The sequence below is a fragment of the Cydia splendana genome, chromosome 11 (genome assembly GCF_910591565.1).
Source record: "Cydia splendana chromosome 11, ilCydSple1.2, whole genome shotgun sequence".
Taxonomy (NCBI): Eukaryota; Metazoa; Arthropoda; class Insecta; order Lepidoptera; family Tortricidae; genus Cydia; species Cydia splendana.
In genome coordinates this window covers 15,828,871-15,848,667 of record NC_085970.1, presented here as the reverse complement: position 1 = coordinate 15,848,667, position 19,797 = coordinate 15,828,871, and the positions used below count along the sequence as shown (strand labels likewise).

Sequence of the window (19,797 nt, the reverse complement as noted above, 5' to 3'; positions counted from 1 at the left end):
CACTGAGATGCATGGAAGAGAGAGACAAGTTTTTGTTTTCCGCCATATGAAATTGACTAATTTATGATGTGCTATTTAATGGTCCTGTAAATGGAAACCTGTTGTGTTGCCATTTGGTCCGCTGGCTTAGCGAGCAGAGGTGGGCCTCCGATGCTAGTTGGCTGGCGAGCCATGTGCGATTTCCTTCCAGTTTCTTTCACAATTTTATTCACACGTCTATCACCCGCGGCGCGAACTTGAACCTTTTTCACTTAGGTTGATATTGGGCAATAGTCGCGCGCGTAAATTGACGTTTTCGATGTATATAGGGTTAATTGTTCTTTAAAACCTTTCAGAGCTCCCGAGATCATCCTGGGCCTAGCGTTCTGCGAGGCGATCGACATGTGGTCCCTCGGCTGCGTGGTGGCAGAACTGTTCCTCGGCTGGCCGCTGTACCCCGGGTCCTCGGAGTACGACCAGATCCGCTACATCTCGCAGACACAGGGCCTGCCCACCGAGCACATGCTCAACAGGTCAGCTGACGTCTCTGATGTATACAAAAAAGATACATTTATCCAATATAAAAAAATAAAAACATTGTCCGCAATAATATCGGTCTATAAGTGCATTAAAATTTCAATTAATCTTTGCATTATAAATTAATTATAAAATAATTCCCCTCAGTATAACCGAATCACAGCTATTTATATGGTAACAAATAAGGAAATGTATTTTGAGGTAAAATAACAAAAGTAACTCTTCAACCTGCAAATTATAATGAGTTTAAAGTTTGTCTTGTGCAGTATATGAATATTTGTGCACTTTGTACTTGTTTATCGTCGGTTGCTAACCAAAATTCAGTAAGTAATTCGTACCTAATTAAATCAAAACTCGTGACTTTTTAATCTCGGGTTTAGTAGTTTTGTTACGAAATGAAAGTATATGTGATTACTTCTAATAATATACGTTTTGTCAACTTGTGTACACGTACAATAGTGTACACTTAGTGTGATTTCATCAAACAACTATCATAACTTTTCTGGCATTTCAAAATTGCCGTCAAATTCGAATTTCTTTGTCATCAAAATACGATCAATAATTTACGCTACCATATAAATTTTCTGCGGATTAAAATATCAATGTAATGTTTATGGTGGGCCCGTGGCGCTTCATATGTCTGTTGCTTGCCAACTCGGTGGAGTGTTATCTTAGTTTTAGACGGACCTGTAGAGTTAGACCAAGCTAAGTTAGTAAGTAAGCCGTCAAACTTCTGGTGAAATTATGAAGTTTAAATAACGGTTACACAGTCTGTGCTATCAAAATCGCTGCCAACTTCGCTTGGTCTAACTCAAACTTTCTGGGATCAAAAACATGTGATCTTTAATTTTGGTATGCAGTGCGTCAAAAACGGCCAAGTTCTTCTACCGCGACGTGGACAGCACGTACCCGTTCTGGCGGCTGAAGACGCCCGAGGAGCACGAGCTGGAGACGGGCATCAAGAGCAAGGAGGCCAGGAAGTACATCTTCAACTGCCTCGACGACATCGGACAGGTATATACCCCACCCTGCTGATATGTTAGCAGGGGTTACTATCAAGCACCGCCAAGCTCTTCTACCGCGACGTGGACAGCACGTACCCGTTCTGGCGGCTGAAGACGCCCGAGGAGCACGAGCTGGAGACCGGCATCAAGAGCAAGGAGGCCAGGAAGTACATCTTCAACTGCCTCGATGACATCGGACAGGTATATACCCCACCCTGCTGATATGTTAGCAGGGGTTACTATCAAAAACGGCCAAGCTCTTCTACCGCGACGTGGACAGCACGTACCCGTTCTGGCGGCTGAAGACGCCCGAGGAGCACGAGCTGGAGACCGGCATCAAGAGCAAGGAGGCCAGGAAGTACATCTTCAACTGCCTCGACGACATCGGACAGGTATATACCCCACCCTGCTGATATGTTAGCAGGGGGTTACTATCAAAAACGGCCAAGCTCTTCTACCGCGACGTGGACAGCACGTACCCGTTCTGGCGGCTGAAGACGCCCGAGGAGCACGAGCTGGAGACCGGCATCAAGAGCAAGGAGGTCAGGAAGTACATCTTCAACTGCCTCGACGACATCGGACAGGTATATACCCCACCCTGCTGATATGTTAGCAGGGGTTACTATCAAAAACGGCCAAGCTCTTCTACCGCGACATGGACAGCACGTACCCGTTCTGGCGGCTGAAGACGCCCGAGGAGCACGAGCTGGAGACCGGCATCAAGAGCAAGGAGGCCAGGAAGTACATCTTCAACTGCCTCGACGACATCGGGCAGGTGCGTACCAACAATGGTCACGTCGGCAGGAAACGAATATCTTAGCAACCCATGGGCGCCTGCAACTCCATTGCTTCTGCAATGAGTTGCGTTCTCGCGCGCGACTCCATACATCTTGCGCGACTTCAAGTATATGGACTCGCGCGCGAGAACGCAACTTAGGGCTGAATTAGACGGCGCGCGAACTCGCATGCGATTTTAGTTACATTGCGGACTGTTGGTTACGTTCAATTCAACCGACCGATCAAAAACCGCAATGTAATGAAACTCGCATGCGAGTTCTCGCATCGTCTAAATGAGACCTTATGCTAGACCGCCAGATGTGCCAAATTGCCAATGCGTGTTGCCGGCTCCTTAGAGACAAGTACACTACTTTTTTGAGGAATCCAGTACAGTCGAAAAACATCGGTACCCAAGCTTTCATTCTACAGCAAAAGCGTTATGGAACGTATGTCGCCAAAACTCTAGTTTCCTCTGAAGGCTCGATTGACATTCGTACAGTAGCAATATAAACGAACAATATTTTAGCAAAATCGGTCGTCTTTTTGTTTTAATTTAATGTAATTCTGTGTCAGTGAACTAAGAGACTTCATATAATCATTCTAAACTAAATTACTATCAAAAATCTACAAACATGTTCAGAACAAAGGGCTATATAAAAAAATAATTATGTAAAGAGGAATTGCAATTGCTTTCGGACCTGTTAATCGCGCGATGGTCCGCCGGTTGCAAGTTACGAATAACGCAGTATTCATTGCAGGTTAATAATGTATTCTTGTACATTTACAGGTTAATGTACCAACGGATCTAGAAGGTGGCCAACTCTTGGCCGAGAAGGCGGACAGAAGGGAATTCATCGATTTACTCAAGAGAATGCTCACTATGGATCAGGTTAGTAAACATAAGTAGAAAAAACGATCCTGAATTGGAAATTGTCAGGAAGAATTCCCTTTTTATTAATTAACTATTCAACCGCGTTTGTTTCGTTAAATTTGACTTCGTTTTAATACTTGCACAGATGTTTTACGTTTAACTATTTATATTGTATTGATTAAAATAAGCTTTAAAAGTTTATACGTTGAATTATCACGTATACCTTCGACGATGCCGACTCGATTGGTTCAAATCCGTTGTATTTTAAATAATAACGGTATATAATATATTTCAGGAACGAAGGATAACCCCGGGCGAGGCGTTGAACCACGCCTTCGTGACACTCGCACACCTTGTGGACTATGCGCACTGCAACAACGTCAAGGCGTCCGTGCAAATGATGGAGGTACATAAACATAACTACTATATAATAGTTGGTCAAACCAAATTTGTTAGTAAATAAGAACAAAAAAACTATACTCATCCTTTTCTTTTGGGTGCTAGTACTAGTGTAATACAAAGATAGTATGATTTTATCTGTCTATGTTTGAAATGAGACACTCCTTTGCAAACTATATGTATTTATTTTCGTAAAATATATTGGCATTTTTGTGTCATACACTTCATATTGGCATTGGAGTGTATCTGATTAAAGTAAAAATCATTTTATTTTTGGACATTTAAATATTGTCTGTTGTCCGGGGAGAAAACGTGATTTTACGGAAGCATTCGGGAATTTCACAACAAATATCCAGAACTGCTAATAACACCCCAAAAAGGTCTGGTATTGGTCAGTTTACCGAGCAATTACCGAATTTCAATAAAATAGTAGACAAAGACGTTACTGTCATTTTCTAAAATCTTACCAGCTTGACATTAGAAGTAGGTATCATGTATTCGGTCTTCCCTCATAATTGACCATGTGTAATAGGGTATTTGACATTTTTTTATGAATGGTATCAATCGATTAGGTTTGTTTTGAGGGTCAAATGTCTGTATGGGACCCATTGTCTTAAAGCAATACAAAAGTCACAAATGATGGTCAAAGTCTGGCACCCGCACTTTACTGACGAAACGCTTCTAACAAAATGGCAATACATCGTAACGTCACCATGTAACGTTTGAGGCCGTTTCGGTGTATGGAAAACAAGGAAACTGCGATTTCGTCGGTGAAATATTACGTTTATGTATATTGTTGCTATACAATATTTTTTTAAATAAAATGTAAGGAATCGAATGGTACCATTATTTTTTCCCTATTAAGAAGTTATTTTTTTTTTTAAACGAGGTCTTGTATTTTTTTATTATTCCCATATATTATTTAAGTTTCCAATTTATTGTGATAAATTGCTCATTTTCTATCTGTTTAACTAGAATTAGTTATACAATTGAACGTGTGTCAACAACCTTATTCTAGGTGTGCCGGCGGTCCGGCAGCGGCTCGGGCGGCGTGGGGGTGGGGGTGGGGGTGGGCGGGGAGTACGCGGGCGGCGTGGTGGCGCCCGCCGCGGCGCCGGCCGCGCACCACCTGGCGCTCACCATCAACCAGCAGCGCCTGCCGCCGCAGCCCTACGACAACCTGGTACGTGCCATACTTAACTTGTCACGGTCAGTTGCATCAAGCCGTCTGTCACCGTTAAAACGATTGTTATTGCTAAATGATATTGTATGGAAAGTTTCTTAGCTCTCTGCTCGGTTTCTTAATTATGGTTGGTGCAACGGGTCCTTAGAGATATAGATAATGACAGTAGTTTGAATATGAATTATTGACGAATAACAATTTTTTCAAATAAAGATGTTTTGAATCCCTAAAAGTTGGTTTACATGATTTACCTCATTACGTTGGACTTACTTTAGTCGTATTGTGTCAACTTTAATTTTATGGCTGACATCTTTTCTTAAGTTTTTTTTACCTTGTTTTATTCTCGAAGAATATTTTTAGGCGGTTCACTAGAGAATAATATTTGACGTCGACAGCATTCACAAAAAATAAACATTGAAAAAATTTCCTTGAAAAGAGTTATAATAATATTGGACGCCTTAAATAGAACCTAAAAAAACCAGCTACCTTGAAAAATTAAATATAATGTATATTTGTTTTTCCAGTACCAACTATATCAGGGCGGTCGCGTGGCAGTGGGCGGTGCGCGACAATACGCGACGAGGGCCGCGGAACCCTTCCCGCACCAGTTCGTGTCATCCATCCTGTGCCCACCCGCATATCAGGTTAGTAATACACTTCTTATCCACTTTAATACGTTTGCTAGTGATATCCACGACTCTCTCGTCAAATTTCAGGGTTCCAAATTGAATGGCAAGTATCACTTTGGTCTAATCTTCGATGAAAGAGTTCGATATAGTCACACCTGTCTTAATTCTATAGTTAGTTTTCTTATAGTTCCGCACTGATTGAAACGTTTCCCCTAGGTGCAGCAACTAGCAGCAGCGGCAGCAGCGGCGGCCGCAGCGCACCACCAGCACGGCGTGGGCGTGGGCGGCGTGGGCGTGGGCGTGGGCGGCGTGGGCGACGTGGGCGTGGGCGTGGGCGAGTGGCGCGCGCCGCTCATCGTGGAGCCCGCGCCGCTGCCCGAGCCCGACGTGTGGGACTTCCATCCCCACCACCTGCACCACCATCCGCACAAGAGGTTAGCGACTCCAAACTTTTACTTCGCCTAAGAGGGCATATTCACTCCGATGTTCGGCGTCACCCGCCGTTCGTACGAATTCGCACGGAACGCACGGTTTTTAACTGACATTCGAATGAGACAAGCGTTCCTTAACCGTTGTCCCCTGTGACGCGGGACAAAGCCTTTTAAATACATAAAGGAACGATGATGTGCACAGCTTGCGCTGCAGTGAGTTTCTGTCATTGTTCCGATGTTGAGCGATTATTTTAACGTAGGCGAAAGTTACATCTAAGTTTGTCCTACACATTTTGTCTATTGTCCCAAAAAGACTACCGGATAAAATCATCGAATACAGATCAATGCGTCGATACTAGACTTATCAAGAGAGTTTATTCATATCAAGAGTAGACTGACTTCAAATTTGTACCTATAAAGGCAGAAATAGAAGCTTCTAATTGTAAAAATGTTACCAGTTAGTCATATAATTTTGTGTTAACATTATCGTTAAATTAATATTAATAATTTAATCAGGAACTTACCTAAATTCAGTCACCCGAATCACAAGGAAGCCCGTAAACGTATATCCAGTTTGCCTTATCTTTTGAATTATTGGATTTCTATAACATGTTACATCCCCATACAAACTAGTAAAGTAATCTATAAAACTAGTATGCTCCAGTATGTATTAGGAATCCTCTACTTACATATAAACGTACCTACGATGTTCTACATCGTCAGGGTTGTCAACAGATCGACAAAGCAGCAGACGAGCGCGGTGGCCCACTACCAGCCGCATCACCAAACACACCAATACAGGTGCCGACCCTAATTTAGCTGTACACTTTTAGTTTCACCCATCTTCATACCTTATCCCTTGTGTGTGTTCTGTGTTTGTGATGTTGCGACATTATAAGAACTTATTTGAGTTCTTAAGCGTATTAATATCATTGTGTTTTGTGTAAAAACCTACAAAGTCTACAAACTGAATGTCAGTCAAGTCGGTATGAAATAACCCTCTGAATTCATGTGGACAATACTTAGCGGCTTGTGTGAATATAAGTTATGGTTTTATCACACAGGTTAATAGAAAAGGAGTACCCCTTTATGCAATCAGAAAATTGGACTTTATGGCCCTTGCTTTGAGCGTGTCTACAGGAGAGACGTGTGACGTATGACCCAACTATCCATTATATGATTGAGTTGATTTACGGTATTAAATCACAAAAATGTAACCGTTCATACGCACTTATGGTTTATGGTACTCACTAGGTCACCATTCCAGCGCGTCAAATTGTTATGCGCTAGGTCACCATTGAAAACCGTAGCTATTCTTGATCATAGCATTATGCTGAGTGGGGATACTGTCTATTGTATCGGTATTTTGTATATTGACGTAATAAATATATATTTATAAGAGAAAAATGTCAAACAGATGCGTACAGAAAAACACAGACAAATCTAACCTATATTATCATTTCACTTTAATTTGTCCCTCATAACAGCTTTATAAATATAATTGTATTTTACTTTATTAACATATGTAAAGTATTTTTTTCTATTTAGCTAACTTAATTAATTTAGAAAGTAGCTTATAGTCAGACCGTATATTAGAGAAATTAGATTGTAGACATTATTTTGTAATACTAGTCATGGTATGAATAGGCAATGAAATTAGTGAATTTATCGAAAAGCAATAACTTGAGTTAGTCTACTTTTTTACCATACGCGTACTCGCTACACAAAGGTATGCTTCGTATCTATGTGTTCGCAGTTGAAAACGGAAGGAAAAACCCCTATTGTCAATAGCGACCTTTTTAAATAAAACATATCGCATCGACGTGTTAATAAACACTAATTCTAACTGCATTCTTATGGCAATAGAGAACGACACCATTATTTAGCTAAGGAATGGTATTAAAAAAAAATCATCTTCATTTAAAATTCATTTTCGTCATAAAACTGTCTTTGAAATACGTTGTACGAATATTTCCAATAAATTTACAGTATTAGGGCTCATTTAGACGCCGCCGGGCTGATTTAGACGGCGCGCGAACTCGTATGCGATTTTAGTTACATATTGAGGACTATTGGTTACGTCCAACTCAGCCGACAAATCAAAAACCGCAATGTAATGAAAGTCGCATGCGAGTTCTTGCACCGTATAAATGAGCCTTAAATCATCCCGGGTTTGCACATGCACTCTTAACACAGTGATATGTAGGTATATTTCAATTGTATAATTTTTCCACGTGAGATTGCATATCTCTCTTTTGTTTGGTGCTTATCCTCTTATCTTTTCTTGCACTGTTTTTAAAACAATCCTTGTTTTGTCGCGTGACAAAAAAGAACCACAATTTGTGGTCCTCGTTTACCAGCTTAATTGAATCTCTGTTTCTATTACTTACTCTTACTGACTTTTAATTAAAGCTGAAATTAACGAGCTGTAATTTGAAACCCCATTGTTTCTAAATGTACTACTATTTTGGATATTCATTGTTTTTAATACAGAAAAGATTTTAGGTCTGATTTTATCTAACAGATATTTAGCATAGAAAACTTTGGTTTTTCGACCAGATTAGTCGGAATTACGTAGGCATGTGGATTTTATACTAATGTGTTACTATTATACAGTATGGCGAGCAGTGCGGGCAAGAAAGAGCCGACTCAGCTGTCACCGGTAAAGAAGCGGGTGAAGGAAGGCACGCCACCGTCGCGGCACAACAGGCATACGCACGAACAGAATACGTAAGTATAGTTCGTTTTTTTAGCATTAGAAATAAGGTAAACAATCTTGATGCGTCTTTTAATTGAAAAACGTATTTTAAAAATAAGTTACGACAAATATGTAACAATTATGAATCTAATACGATCATTTATATTCTTCTGCTTTCATAAGTAAAAGTTATTGGTTTTAAAAAAGTATTTTTCAATTAAAAGACATGTCAAGATCGCTCACCTTCTTTCAAGTTCTTTCTAATGCTAAAAAAAACGAACTGTAGGATGCACTAGTAACACGGATAAGTTTCGCATCAGCGATCAATTGTTTTGCGGAAAAAATCAGGTGGAAGTAGGGTAGTTGACCGACATGAATCAGTGTCTTTTTTGAACTGTCAAAACGTTTAGCTACTATGGAATTTATATGCAACACAGAATAGAGGAGGAAAAAGTAGCAGATTTCTTTTTTGTCGCGAAAACTTTTTGCCCTTTGGTTGGCCGACTACGGGTTGGACGATCTGCACCATAGATAAAAAGTTTTTTGCGCGTCAGAAAAAAAATCTTCTACTTTTTCCTTATAACATGATACTGACTATGCCCTTAAACTGATCCCTACTAACTATTTTTGTTACATTATGTATATTTGATATATTTTGGGGGTAATCAATGTTTGTCTTGCATAGGTATTTTTTTTACATAAACGGGATTTAATCGCGTTGATTGTATTCTAATGAGTAATTATTTGTTACAGGAGCAACATCGGCGGCGGACGAGCGTCGTGGGGCTCGGGCGGCGCGGCGGGGGGTGCGGGCGGTGCGGGGGGTGCGGCGCACACCATCACCATCCGCGACACGCCGTCGCCCGCCGTGTCCGTCATCACCATCTCCGACTCCGACGACGACGAGCCCGCCGCCGCCGCCGCCGCCGCCGCCGCCCGCGCCGTGCCTCACAACAGAGGTAACCTGCCATACTTACTGTTAAACTAAAACCCCAACCGTCATCAAATAAAGGATTTAATACAATAAAACAGACATAACTTGGAAAGCTCCCCTACGACGCCGCCATTGCGGCGATACTCATCTGTTAGTCCTTGCCGCGTTATAGTGATCTGACCATTTCCAATACCGATTGTTGGGCTGCACACGCGAAAGCTCATTATCGGTTATCATTACTCTTACTCCACTGGCGCTGCGACCCAAGTGCGTCTTGGTCTCCAACACGACTGCTCGCCCTTGATCCCGGTCCTGTGCCGTTTCTCGCCAGTCTTCAACCCGGAGCTCGCGCAGATCAGCGTCCACCACATCGGCCCATCAATAACTAGGTCGACCAACCGGGCGGCGTGCTGCCGGTTTTCCCTCAAACGCTCTTTTCATCGCCCGATCGCCTCCCATACCTGTCTACAAACATATTTCAGCGACCGCTTTGCATTTGATTTTAATTTGTATAGTGGGTTTCCAGAATCGGCGTCTAGCGAATTTGCTTGGAACGTTTTATTATCGCTCACTTTCAGTCAATCGAAATTTCGTAGTATAAATAACTTTTGTAATGTTGACTCACGGTGCATCTCGGTCGTGCTTATAAATTTTTAAAAGCGCGGTATTTCAGGTCGAATGAAGCTTAGGCAGTTGATTTCTATGCGCGTACGTAAGTGCGCATGTGGACATGCGCGTCGTAAAATAAGAGTCCTCAAAGGAGATCTCACACCATATCGTTCGTCGTCTTAATAGTGGATTCGGACATTAAAACGCTCACGCGCATGTTTACGCACGTATCTGGTGCTCAAATTCAAAATCTCAATTAAAATTTAATAGAAATATTGAGCTAAATGTACACATACATATAATCACGCCTATTTCCCGGAGGGGTAGGCAGAGACCACTGATTTCCACTTGCTACGATCCTGACATACCTTTTTCACTTTCGCAACGTTCCTCAGACACGCTCGTCGGTTTAGGGTGCTCTTGACCTGGCCTTTCTTCAGGATTATATTATATACTTTCTCTGAGCCCCCGATCTGAGCAGATCGGGGGCTCAGAGAAAGTTCTACAATAAATAAATAAATGAGCTAAATGTAGGGTGTAAAGATTGTATTTTTTTGTTATTTGTAGCGGGCGGCAGCGGGCAATGTGCCCCGGCGGCGGCGGCGCCGGGAGTCATCTGCAGCGCGCGCTCGCCGCGGGACGACCCTCACGTCAAACCTGAGCCGCAGCCCTGCCACCACCATCACACGGTACGTCATATAACCTGAGCATAGACTAGGAAACCTCTAGACGGAGTTCAGAGCAATTATTTCATGAAACCTATGCTGCCAAAAATACTGGGGTGCGGGAGACGAGGAGAGCGAGTCCCGTGCTGTGATTGGTCCGTTCAAAGACACAGGCGTCACACAAAGACACATTGACTCGAAAATGGAGTAAAACTACCGTATATTTGTGACAGAGGGGGTAGCGCTACATGCTCAGTCTGGAGGATGTCTTGTCTGTGAACCTGAGTCATTAACGTGAACGAAAACAGCACCGATATTTAGTTACATGATTGAAGAATATTTGAAAGAAAATGTACGTTATAGACCTAGCATTTTTCTATAGTACATAGTATGAGTTTATACTGAAAGACTTTACTTACATTATTTCACCGGTCCAAGTGGTCCTTGTAATAATGCCAGTAGTGCAGATCGACCATAATATTTCGAAAATAAATCAATCGACTTCTTTAAAGTTGCGTTAGAAAGCCAATTTATTATTTTTTGACAAATGTTTGCTATAATAAATATAAATAAATATTATGTATAGGACAATTTTACACAGATCTACCTAGTCCCACAGTAAGCTCAATAAGGCTTGTGTTGTGGGCACTAGACGACGATATATATAATACTTATATTTATATACGTAGAAAACATCCATAACTCAGGAACAAATATTTGTGATAAACACACAAATGCCTTTACCCGGATTCGAACCCGGGACCTCCTGCTTCGTAGGCAGGGTCACTATCGACTAGGCTAGGAGGCCGTTGTTAGCTTTATAAAATGTAACTTCAATAGGGAATATTAGGCAAAGCTCTGCATAGGTGGCACCTTTGTGGCACATACAGTAAACAAACCACATTGACACATGGCCTACCGCGAAACAAGAAAATCGAAATTTCGTTATCTAATCTCTCTATCACTCTTGCATATTCGAGCGATATTTAAAGAGGCAGATAACTAAATTTCGATTTTCGCGTTTACCGGTAGGCCCTTGTTAACAAACCGCCTTGATGCATCAATGTCATATTTTATTGTCTGTGAAAACTTGTCAAAAAACACTTTATCTACACACATATCATAAACTCTCTATGATACCTTCAAAATCCGTAAATAATGGCCCACATTACGATAAACTGTTTTGTTACAGCAAATTTCTTATCTGTGAAAATGTGGTAATAGCTTCATTACTATATCAAAATCGATTTGGTAATGACATTCAAATTTCGAACATCTCTGGAAAAAAAGGCAATTTGATTTGACCCCTATTCTAATATCAGTCGAGATGACGTTTTATTCGAAATCAAATGACAATTGCATACAATATTGACAAATCTCGCTTGTAAGTTGGTATCGGACGATATGGTAATCGACCCCGACTCTAGTTTGTCTTTGAATTAAAAAAAAAAAACTACGGATGCGTGACATGCGTGAAAAAAGTTTTCATTTGCCGCCATTTGACGTACAGTTTATCTTTTAATTAGTTTGTAAGTAAAAAATAATTTGTTTTGTTGTTTTTAAAGTAACTATAACAAAAGTTTCGTGTAAAATGTGCGATAAAGATATTTCGGAGACGCCATCTCATATCCGCGAGTTCCGCCAGAGAGGAAAGTGCCCCAATGTCGGCTGTAATATGAGGTTAGTGAATATATCATAGAAAGTTTATAATATGTGTGTAGATAAAGCAGTGTATGTAACTGTACATAATTAGGCATTAAAACACTCGTGTGATACTATTATGAAACTCATTTCATTCGTTTCATAAACCCACACTCGTATTTTAATGCCTTTCATTATGTAGCAGTCACATAAACTACTATTAAGGCACAGTATGTATAAGTTAGTCTATGAATTTACTGAGTCGGTAGTGCTGCACTCTGGCGGCAGAACATTGCAGTAATATCCCCTATTAATTTGTTACCTTTTTGTCATGCAGCAACCGTCAGCCCCGGCGGCTGCGCCGGCGGCGCGTGCGCAGGCCACGCCGCAGAGCCAGAAGAAGCGGCTGCTGGCGCTCGCGCAGCAGGAGGCGCACAAGCACGACCCGCCGCCGCCCGACCACCACCATTACCAGCAGGTTGCTTACCGAACATAATTTCACTAAATTTCATAGTATTTTGCTAGGACTTTAAGAAGCGGTGGTGGCCGAGTGGATATGACGTCCGACTTTCAATCCGGAGGTCGCGGGTTCAAATCCTGGCTCGTACCAATGAGTTTTTCGGAACTTATGTATGAAATATCATTTGATATTTACCACTTGCTTTTCGGTGAAGGAAAACATCGTGAGGAAACCTGCATACATCCGCGAAGAAATTCAAAGGTGTATGTGAAGTCCCCAATCCGCATTGGGCCAGCGTGGGGACTATAGCCCAAGCCCTCTTGCGAGTGAGAGGAGTCCTGTGCCCAGCAATGGAACGTATATAGGCTGAATGATGATGATGATGATAATAAGTTATCGCCGAAAACAAAAAAATCACATGGCCATCACAAGTATGGCTTCGTTAGTGCAACGAACGGTGTACCATTTGACCATGTTGTGGTTTAGACTTAGAAAATTATTAGATGAATTAATCAATAGACCGTTGGCGGCCCTTTTTCTGTTATGTAGGATCCATATTGTGACAATACTGCATTTTATTTTAGAAATCTCTGGCCTGATAAAAAACCGGATAAACTTGGATTTCAAAAGGCCCTTAATTAATCTACCAATACCTCTATGAGATAAAAGTTAGTTGTTCCCTGTTCTAGCTAGATTACTTTATTTCTTACTCTTGTATGTTCAAATAAACATAGTCAATGATTAGTCGATAATATGTAAATGACTGTATTAGGATATTAGAGTGAGACCAAGATAACTATACAGCGATTTTTATAGCACAGACGTGCAAATGTTATTTTGAACTTCAATTTGAATTTAAATAACTTTTTGATTTCGCATGCTCTGAAAGAGGGTCATTGTTGTTATAAAAAGTGTGCAGAAAATGATATATTTCTACACTAAAGCATTTTACTTTGCGAGTACGATTTTTTTAATTTTTTTACGATAAGTCCCCCGCAGCAGACATTAAATATGTTGTTAATGTTGTACGTTGTAGACTGGTGCCGCCGTCCGGCCCGCGAACGAGTACCAGTGCAACCAGTACGTGCCGGCGCAGCACAACAAGAGGGATAGTGTGAGTAATATATCACTTAAGTTCTGGTTTCCTAGGAAAGCGGTGCCGTCATATAGCGGCCTTATAATACAGCGGTGAATGACGTCACTAGAACGTTGTTTATGTAAACAACATGGCGCGGTTTCCTAGAAACGGTGATTGACACCGTAACGTCAAAAAGCGGTGCCGCCATTTGCATGATGGCCGTCGTGACGGTGTCGATAATTTAGTGAACGTTTTATTTGATAGCGGTGAAGCCATTTCTACTAAAATCTCAAATGCTCCTTCTGTATCACGAGATTTGAATAAATGATCTTCCGTACTACGATTCCTCTTCTGATGATAGTTCATCCTCCAAATAAACAAACACACAGACACAATATATCACACATATTGTGTAATACTGTTAAGAGTAATAAGAATTGCGACTATACATGTATTTTAAGAATATTAGGGATGACACTAGAAAATTGTTTTCAATACTACATAGATGACGTCTTAGGTTGTCTATTGCTATCAAATAAACGAATGTATTTACAAATACGGTTCTACACCATACATGAATACAAGCCAAGAGGCAGCGGCAATAGTACTGCGGCAAATTGTAACAGACATATAAAAATGCAATTATAATTCCAGACGGGCGGCTGTCGCGAGTACCCGAGCGGCGCGGCGGCGGCGGCGGGTGCGCCGCCCGCGCCCGCGCACAAGCAGCACGCGCATGCGCCGCACGCCGCGCACCACGCCGCGCACGCCTGGCACCACCACCCGCACAACCACTACAAGTCAGTATACACGACTATACTACACTCCTGCGAGTACCCGAGCGGCGCGGCGGCGGCGGCGGGTGCGCCGCCCGCGCCCGCGCACAAGCAGCACGCGCATGCGCCGCACGCCGCGCACCACGCCGCGCACGCCTGGCACCACCACCCGCACAACCACTACAAGTCAGTATACACGACTATACTACACTCCTGCGAGTACCCGAGCGGCGCGGCGGCGGCGGCGGGTGCGCCGCCCGCGCCCGCGCACAAGCAGCACGCGCATGCGCCGCACGCCGCGCACCACGCCGCGCACGCCTGGCACCACCACCCGCACAACCACTACAAGTCAGTATACACGACTATACTACACTCCTGCGAGTACCCGAGCGGCGCGGCGGCGGCGGCGGGTGCGCCGCCCGCGCCCGCGCACAAGCAGCACGCGCATGCGCCGCACGCCGCGCACCACGCCGCGCACGCCTGGCACCACCACCCGCACAACCACTACAAGTCAGTATACACGACTATACTACACTCCTGCGAGTACCCGAGCGGCGCGGCGGCGGCGGCGGGTGCGCCGCCCGCGCCCGCGCACAAGCAGCACGCGCATGCGCCGCACGCCGCGCACCACGCCGCGCACGCCTGGCACCACCACCCGCACAACCACTACAAGTCAGTATACACGACTATACTACACTCCTGCGAGTACCCGAGCGGCGCGGCGGCGGCGGCGGGTGCGCCCGCGCCCGCGCACAAGCAGCACGCGCATGCGCCGCACGCCGCGCACCACGCCGCGCACGCCTGGCACCACCACCCGCACAACCACTACAAGTCAGTATACACGACTATACTACACTCCTGCGAGTACCCGAGCGGCGCGGCGGCGGCGGCGGGTGCGCCCGCGCCCGCGCACAAGCAGCACGCGCATGCGCCGCACGCCGCGCACCACGCCGCGCACGCCTGGCACCACCACCCGCACAACCACTACAAGTCAGTATACACGACTATACTACACTCCTGCGAGTACCCGAGCGGCGCGGCGGCGGCGGCGGGTGCGCCGCCCGCGCCCGCGCACAAGCAGCACGCGCATGCGCCGCACGCCGCGCACCACGCCGCGCACGCCTGGCACCACCACCCGCACAACCACTACAAGTCAGTATACACGACTATACTACACTCCTGCGAGTACCCGAGCGGCGCGGCGGCGGCGGCGGGTGCGCCGCCCGCGCCCGCGCACAAGCAGCACGCGCATGCGCCGCACGCCGCGCACCACGCCGCGCACGCCTGGCACCACCACCCGCACAACCACTACAAGTCAGTATACACGACTATACTACACTCCTGCGAGTACCCGAGCGGCGCGGCGGCGGCGGCGGGTGCGCCGCCCGCGCCCGCGCACAAGCAGCACGCGCATGCGCCGCACGCCGCGCACCACGCCGCGCACGCCTGGCACCACCACCCGCACAACCACTACAAGTTAGTATACACAACTATACTAGAGTTAGTCCAAGAAAAGTGCAGCGATTTTGATAGCCCACGCCCAAAGCCCAGACTTTTATAAGTAAGCTGTAAGTTTTATTTATAGGTACGTCATATTTCATAGAAGTTTGACGTTTAAAATGACACTTGCACTGCGTGGGGTCTCAAAATCGCTGCGGACTTTTCTTGGTCTTAACTCTACATTCCTGCGAGTACACTAGCGGCCTGGGTAAGCAGAGGCGTGCGACCACCAACCACTACGTATAATATAATTACAACATGAAACTTGGGTTGGTAGAGTTGTTATAATTTCCATTAAAATTAAATTAAGTTGTTTTTTCAATTTAAATAAACGACACAGCTTACAATTCTCATGTATTATATGAATTTGTTAATATTTTCAGAACTGGGAGCGGAGGCGTCCTGTCGCCGGCGGGAGGGGTGTCCCCAGGTTACTTACCACCGCCGCTCTACGTGCCCACGTATCACTATCATACGTGAGTATTCCCCTATTCGCGATCCATAAGATTATTCAAATTTGATAAGATAGCTGAATATGAAACTTTACCGAAGGTTTAATGGTTTTAATTTAATGTTTTGTTTTTAGGGTTCCGTACCCAAAGGGTAAAACGGGACCCTATTACTAAGACTCCGCTGTCCGTCCGTCCGTCCGTCTGTCACCAGGCTGTATCTCACGAACCGTGATAGCTAGACAGTTGAAATTTTCACAGATGATGTATTTCTGTTGCCGCTATAACAACAAATACTAAAAACAGAATAAAATAAAGATTTAAGTGGGGCTCCCATACAGCAAACGTGATTTTTGACCGAAGTTAAGGAACGTCGGGCGGGGTCAGTACTTGGATGGCTGACCGGTTTTTTTGTCATTTTTTGCATTATGGTACGGAATCCTTCGTGCGCGAGTCCGACTCGCACTTGCCCGGTTTTTTGTACGATAACATGAGTGTTTATTGGTGATTGCAGCGGTGGCGTCGGCGGCGTGGGCGCGGTCGGCGCGGTGGGCGCGGTGGGCGCGGTGGCGGGCCCGCCGCCCGCGCACCACGCCACGCGCCTGCCCGCCTACCTGCAGCCCTACTCGCCCACCTACCTGGTGCCGCAGCACCCCAACCAGCACCTCTGGTACACCGACTGAACACCCGCGCCACTGTAGGCGTGTCGCCGAGCCGAGCCCGACCGACATACACGGAGACGCGGCCGAGCTCCGAGCGCGATCGCCGCGAAACTGTGGACCCGCGGCGAAAATATAACCCCGCTCCGCGATCGACTCGACTTTGTCGCGTCGCGGCCCCGACGTTGGCTCGTCGTGCCCGATAAAAGTACGGCGCCGAGCGGAGAATATTTATATATTCCTAGAGCTTTACGTGTTGGCTGTCCTTTCTTAAAATTTAATATTGAAGTCGATTTTTAAGCTCGCTCCTGACTAATCGGACGTTAAGTTTTTATTTTAAAAAACAGATTATGCCGACTTATTTAATTTGTTTCTAAATCATCATATAATTGAAATTATAAACAGAGTTCCATATGTGGGGGAAGGGGCGACCTTCCCGTTATCGTGACCTGTCACGATAATCCCTTCGACTCTTTATTGACTTTGCCGATTTATAAAATTCGCGACTGTTGTTCGCTTGTAATATGTTCGATGTTTGTGACCGGGTGTATTCGATATATTGGTTCGAGTAGAATTATATTAGTTAGCGGCGGAGACCTGTTTGACGTAGATGTATTGTTGTATTGATTTATTTTGTTTACTCATGTACGCGCTAGGCGGTAGTGATATAGACTCGTTTGTTTATCGCTGTATAATATGGATTGTAAATTTTGCGTTATTTTTTTTTACTAAGATTTTGCGGTAAAGCGGAGAGTAGGTTGCATTTACTAATATTTTTACTGTAGACGTTTAGTTGTTTGTACCAAATCTTTATAATGGAAGATGTATTCGTGATTCGGGCCCTGTCCCTTGGACCCGCTTCGGAGGAAGCGGTTCTCGACTTGACTGTACTTTTAGTTTTACGTGACGGTGGTTTGTCAATTACGGTTTGATTTAAAAATGAAGCAGTGGACCTACCGCGAACCGCGTTTGACGTGTTGCCTCTCTGTCGCACTTGTAAATTCGTACGTAAGTGTGACAGGAAGGCAACACGTCGAACGTGGTTCGCGGTAGGCCCTCTGTAGCGATGGGTGTTTCGTTACGTTCCATATCACGTAGTCGCGAGACATGTACGCTGTTCACCTGTATTCATATTAATGGGATTTTATAATTATTGTGTAGATATTTACGTGTGGGCGCGGTGATGGACTACTTGTATAGCTTTAGAAACATAAATTAAACGAAATTAAAATTATCTAAGAATTTTATATTAAAAAAAAACTTTAGTACGCACTAATAGGTAAACTATAAGTGTTATATGCATGTATAAATCACCTTAGATAGAAGAAAAAATAACAATTCATTAATATGAAAAAAATAATGTAATGCAATTATTTTACGACTGCAATCTTAGTTTATTTGGGTAGTTTAGTGATGCTTATTCGATTGCGCTATATCAAAAGACTGGGTATTTCAGTTTTGCACATATTACAATGTACACTGCGTCTGGTCGGGTCCCATTATGTTTTATCACTAGGTTTAACTCCCGTGTTCCTTTTCCGTAGTGAGGTTCGCTCGTTTTGGACCTAAATGATTGATGGAACTGAAACGAGCGTTCTGCTCGCGGCCGCTCGGGCGCCTCGCTGCGAGCGGCCGCTGTCGGCGTCGGCCGGGCAGCAATTATATTAGTCATATCGTACAAGTTTCGTATTAGCGTTCGAATCGGCCCGGCCGCACGGCATTATATCGCTTATTAGTCGTATATTTTTTAGATTTTAGCCTAAGTTTTATTTACATTAATAATCAATTCTAATCGCGGTTTCTTATTTTAATGTATTATAAGTTCGTTCACTGTGTTATCCAACAGATTAATTCGTGACGAAACTACAATGTCTATATTGTATTTAGATGGTTTAAGTTGCTGCCCGACAATAATGATTATGTTTAGTTTTATATTCTTACGGTTGTAGTTGCTATGGTAAACGCGTTATTTTTTATTTTAATCATTAATGACATTTGCAAACGGCGTGCGTTGCACCTCGACGTCCACAATTTAAACTTTTGAAACTTTCAGAGTCTGAAATTGTTAACTCAACGTTTTCTAGACTGCTTCGAATTATACTTATTTTAGATTTGATACTCATTTTCATCCTTCTACGGATGTTATTGAGTGTCATATTGCCTCACACATTAGACTGTATTGTATGTCTTTTGTTTACATTATTTTAATATACCTAATTTCTCTTCTATTCAGCATATGATTCTGTCTGTATCTAAAAAGTTATTTTTCAAAAAAAAACATAATTTAAACTCATTTGTTGTAAAAACATTTTTTTTTTTCAATTTTTATCTCATTTTCTTGATAATTAATTTCAATTTTTGTTTTAAAAGGGGCACTTTAAATATCTTTGGACTAACACTAACTGGTTGCCATTTCGAGTCGTCGTCACTTCTCTTGCGTTCTGTTATGCTAGGCCCTCGATAGCCTACTATAGTTTCGTTCTTCGCTTGATACTTATACAACAAGATAGTAATCGTA

The 19,797-nt window shown here is 43.7% G+C and overlaps 2 protein-coding genes across 2 annotated transcripts in view; both read left to right on the top strand.

The window, feature by feature from the left end:
- Nucleotides 1–13,126, top strand: part of LOC134794933 (uncharacterized) — a 178,303-nt gene extending 165,177 nt beyond the window's left edge. The window contains exon 2 of the mRNA XM_063766798.1: nucleotides 12,895–13,126. The gene's annotated coding sequence lies outside the window, so the exon portion shown is untranslated. The remainder of the gene's footprint in view (nucleotides 1–12,894) is intronic.
- The window catches only part of LOC134795157 (uncharacterized), a 142,579-nt gene extending 123,880 nt beyond the window's left edge, over nucleotides 1–18,699 (top strand). The window contains exons 9-25 of the mRNA XM_063766987.1: nucleotides 336–512; nucleotides 1,377–1,530; nucleotides 3,085–3,186; nucleotides 3,464–3,574; nucleotides 4,586–4,750; nucleotides 5,275–5,394; nucleotides 5,596–5,813; nucleotides 6,546–6,611; nucleotides 8,427–8,540; nucleotides 9,265–9,467; nucleotides 10,116–10,150; nucleotides 10,576–10,740; nucleotides 12,695–12,835; nucleotides 13,854–13,931; nucleotides 14,550–16,147; nucleotides 16,555–16,647; nucleotides 17,135–18,699. Of these exons, the coding sequence (XP_063623057.1) occupies nucleotides 336–512; nucleotides 1,377–1,530; nucleotides 3,085–3,186; nucleotides 3,464–3,574; nucleotides 4,586–4,750; nucleotides 5,275–5,394; nucleotides 5,596–5,813; nucleotides 6,546–6,611; nucleotides 8,427–8,540; nucleotides 9,265–9,467; nucleotides 10,116–10,150; nucleotides 10,576–10,740; nucleotides 12,695–12,835; nucleotides 13,854–13,931; nucleotides 14,550–16,147; nucleotides 16,555–16,647; nucleotides 17,135–17,303 (3,709 nt within the window). The 3' untranslated portion in view covers nucleotides 17,304–18,699. The remainder of the gene's footprint in view (nucleotides 1–335; nucleotides 513–1,376; nucleotides 1,531–3,084; nucleotides 3,187–3,463; nucleotides 3,575–4,585; nucleotides 4,751–5,274; nucleotides 5,395–5,595; nucleotides 5,814–6,545; nucleotides 6,612–8,426; nucleotides 8,541–9,264; nucleotides 9,468–10,115; nucleotides 10,151–10,575; nucleotides 10,741–12,694; nucleotides 12,836–13,853; nucleotides 13,932–14,549; nucleotides 16,148–16,554; nucleotides 16,648–17,134) is intronic.
- Nucleotides 18,700–19,797: the final 1,098 nt, after the last annotated feature.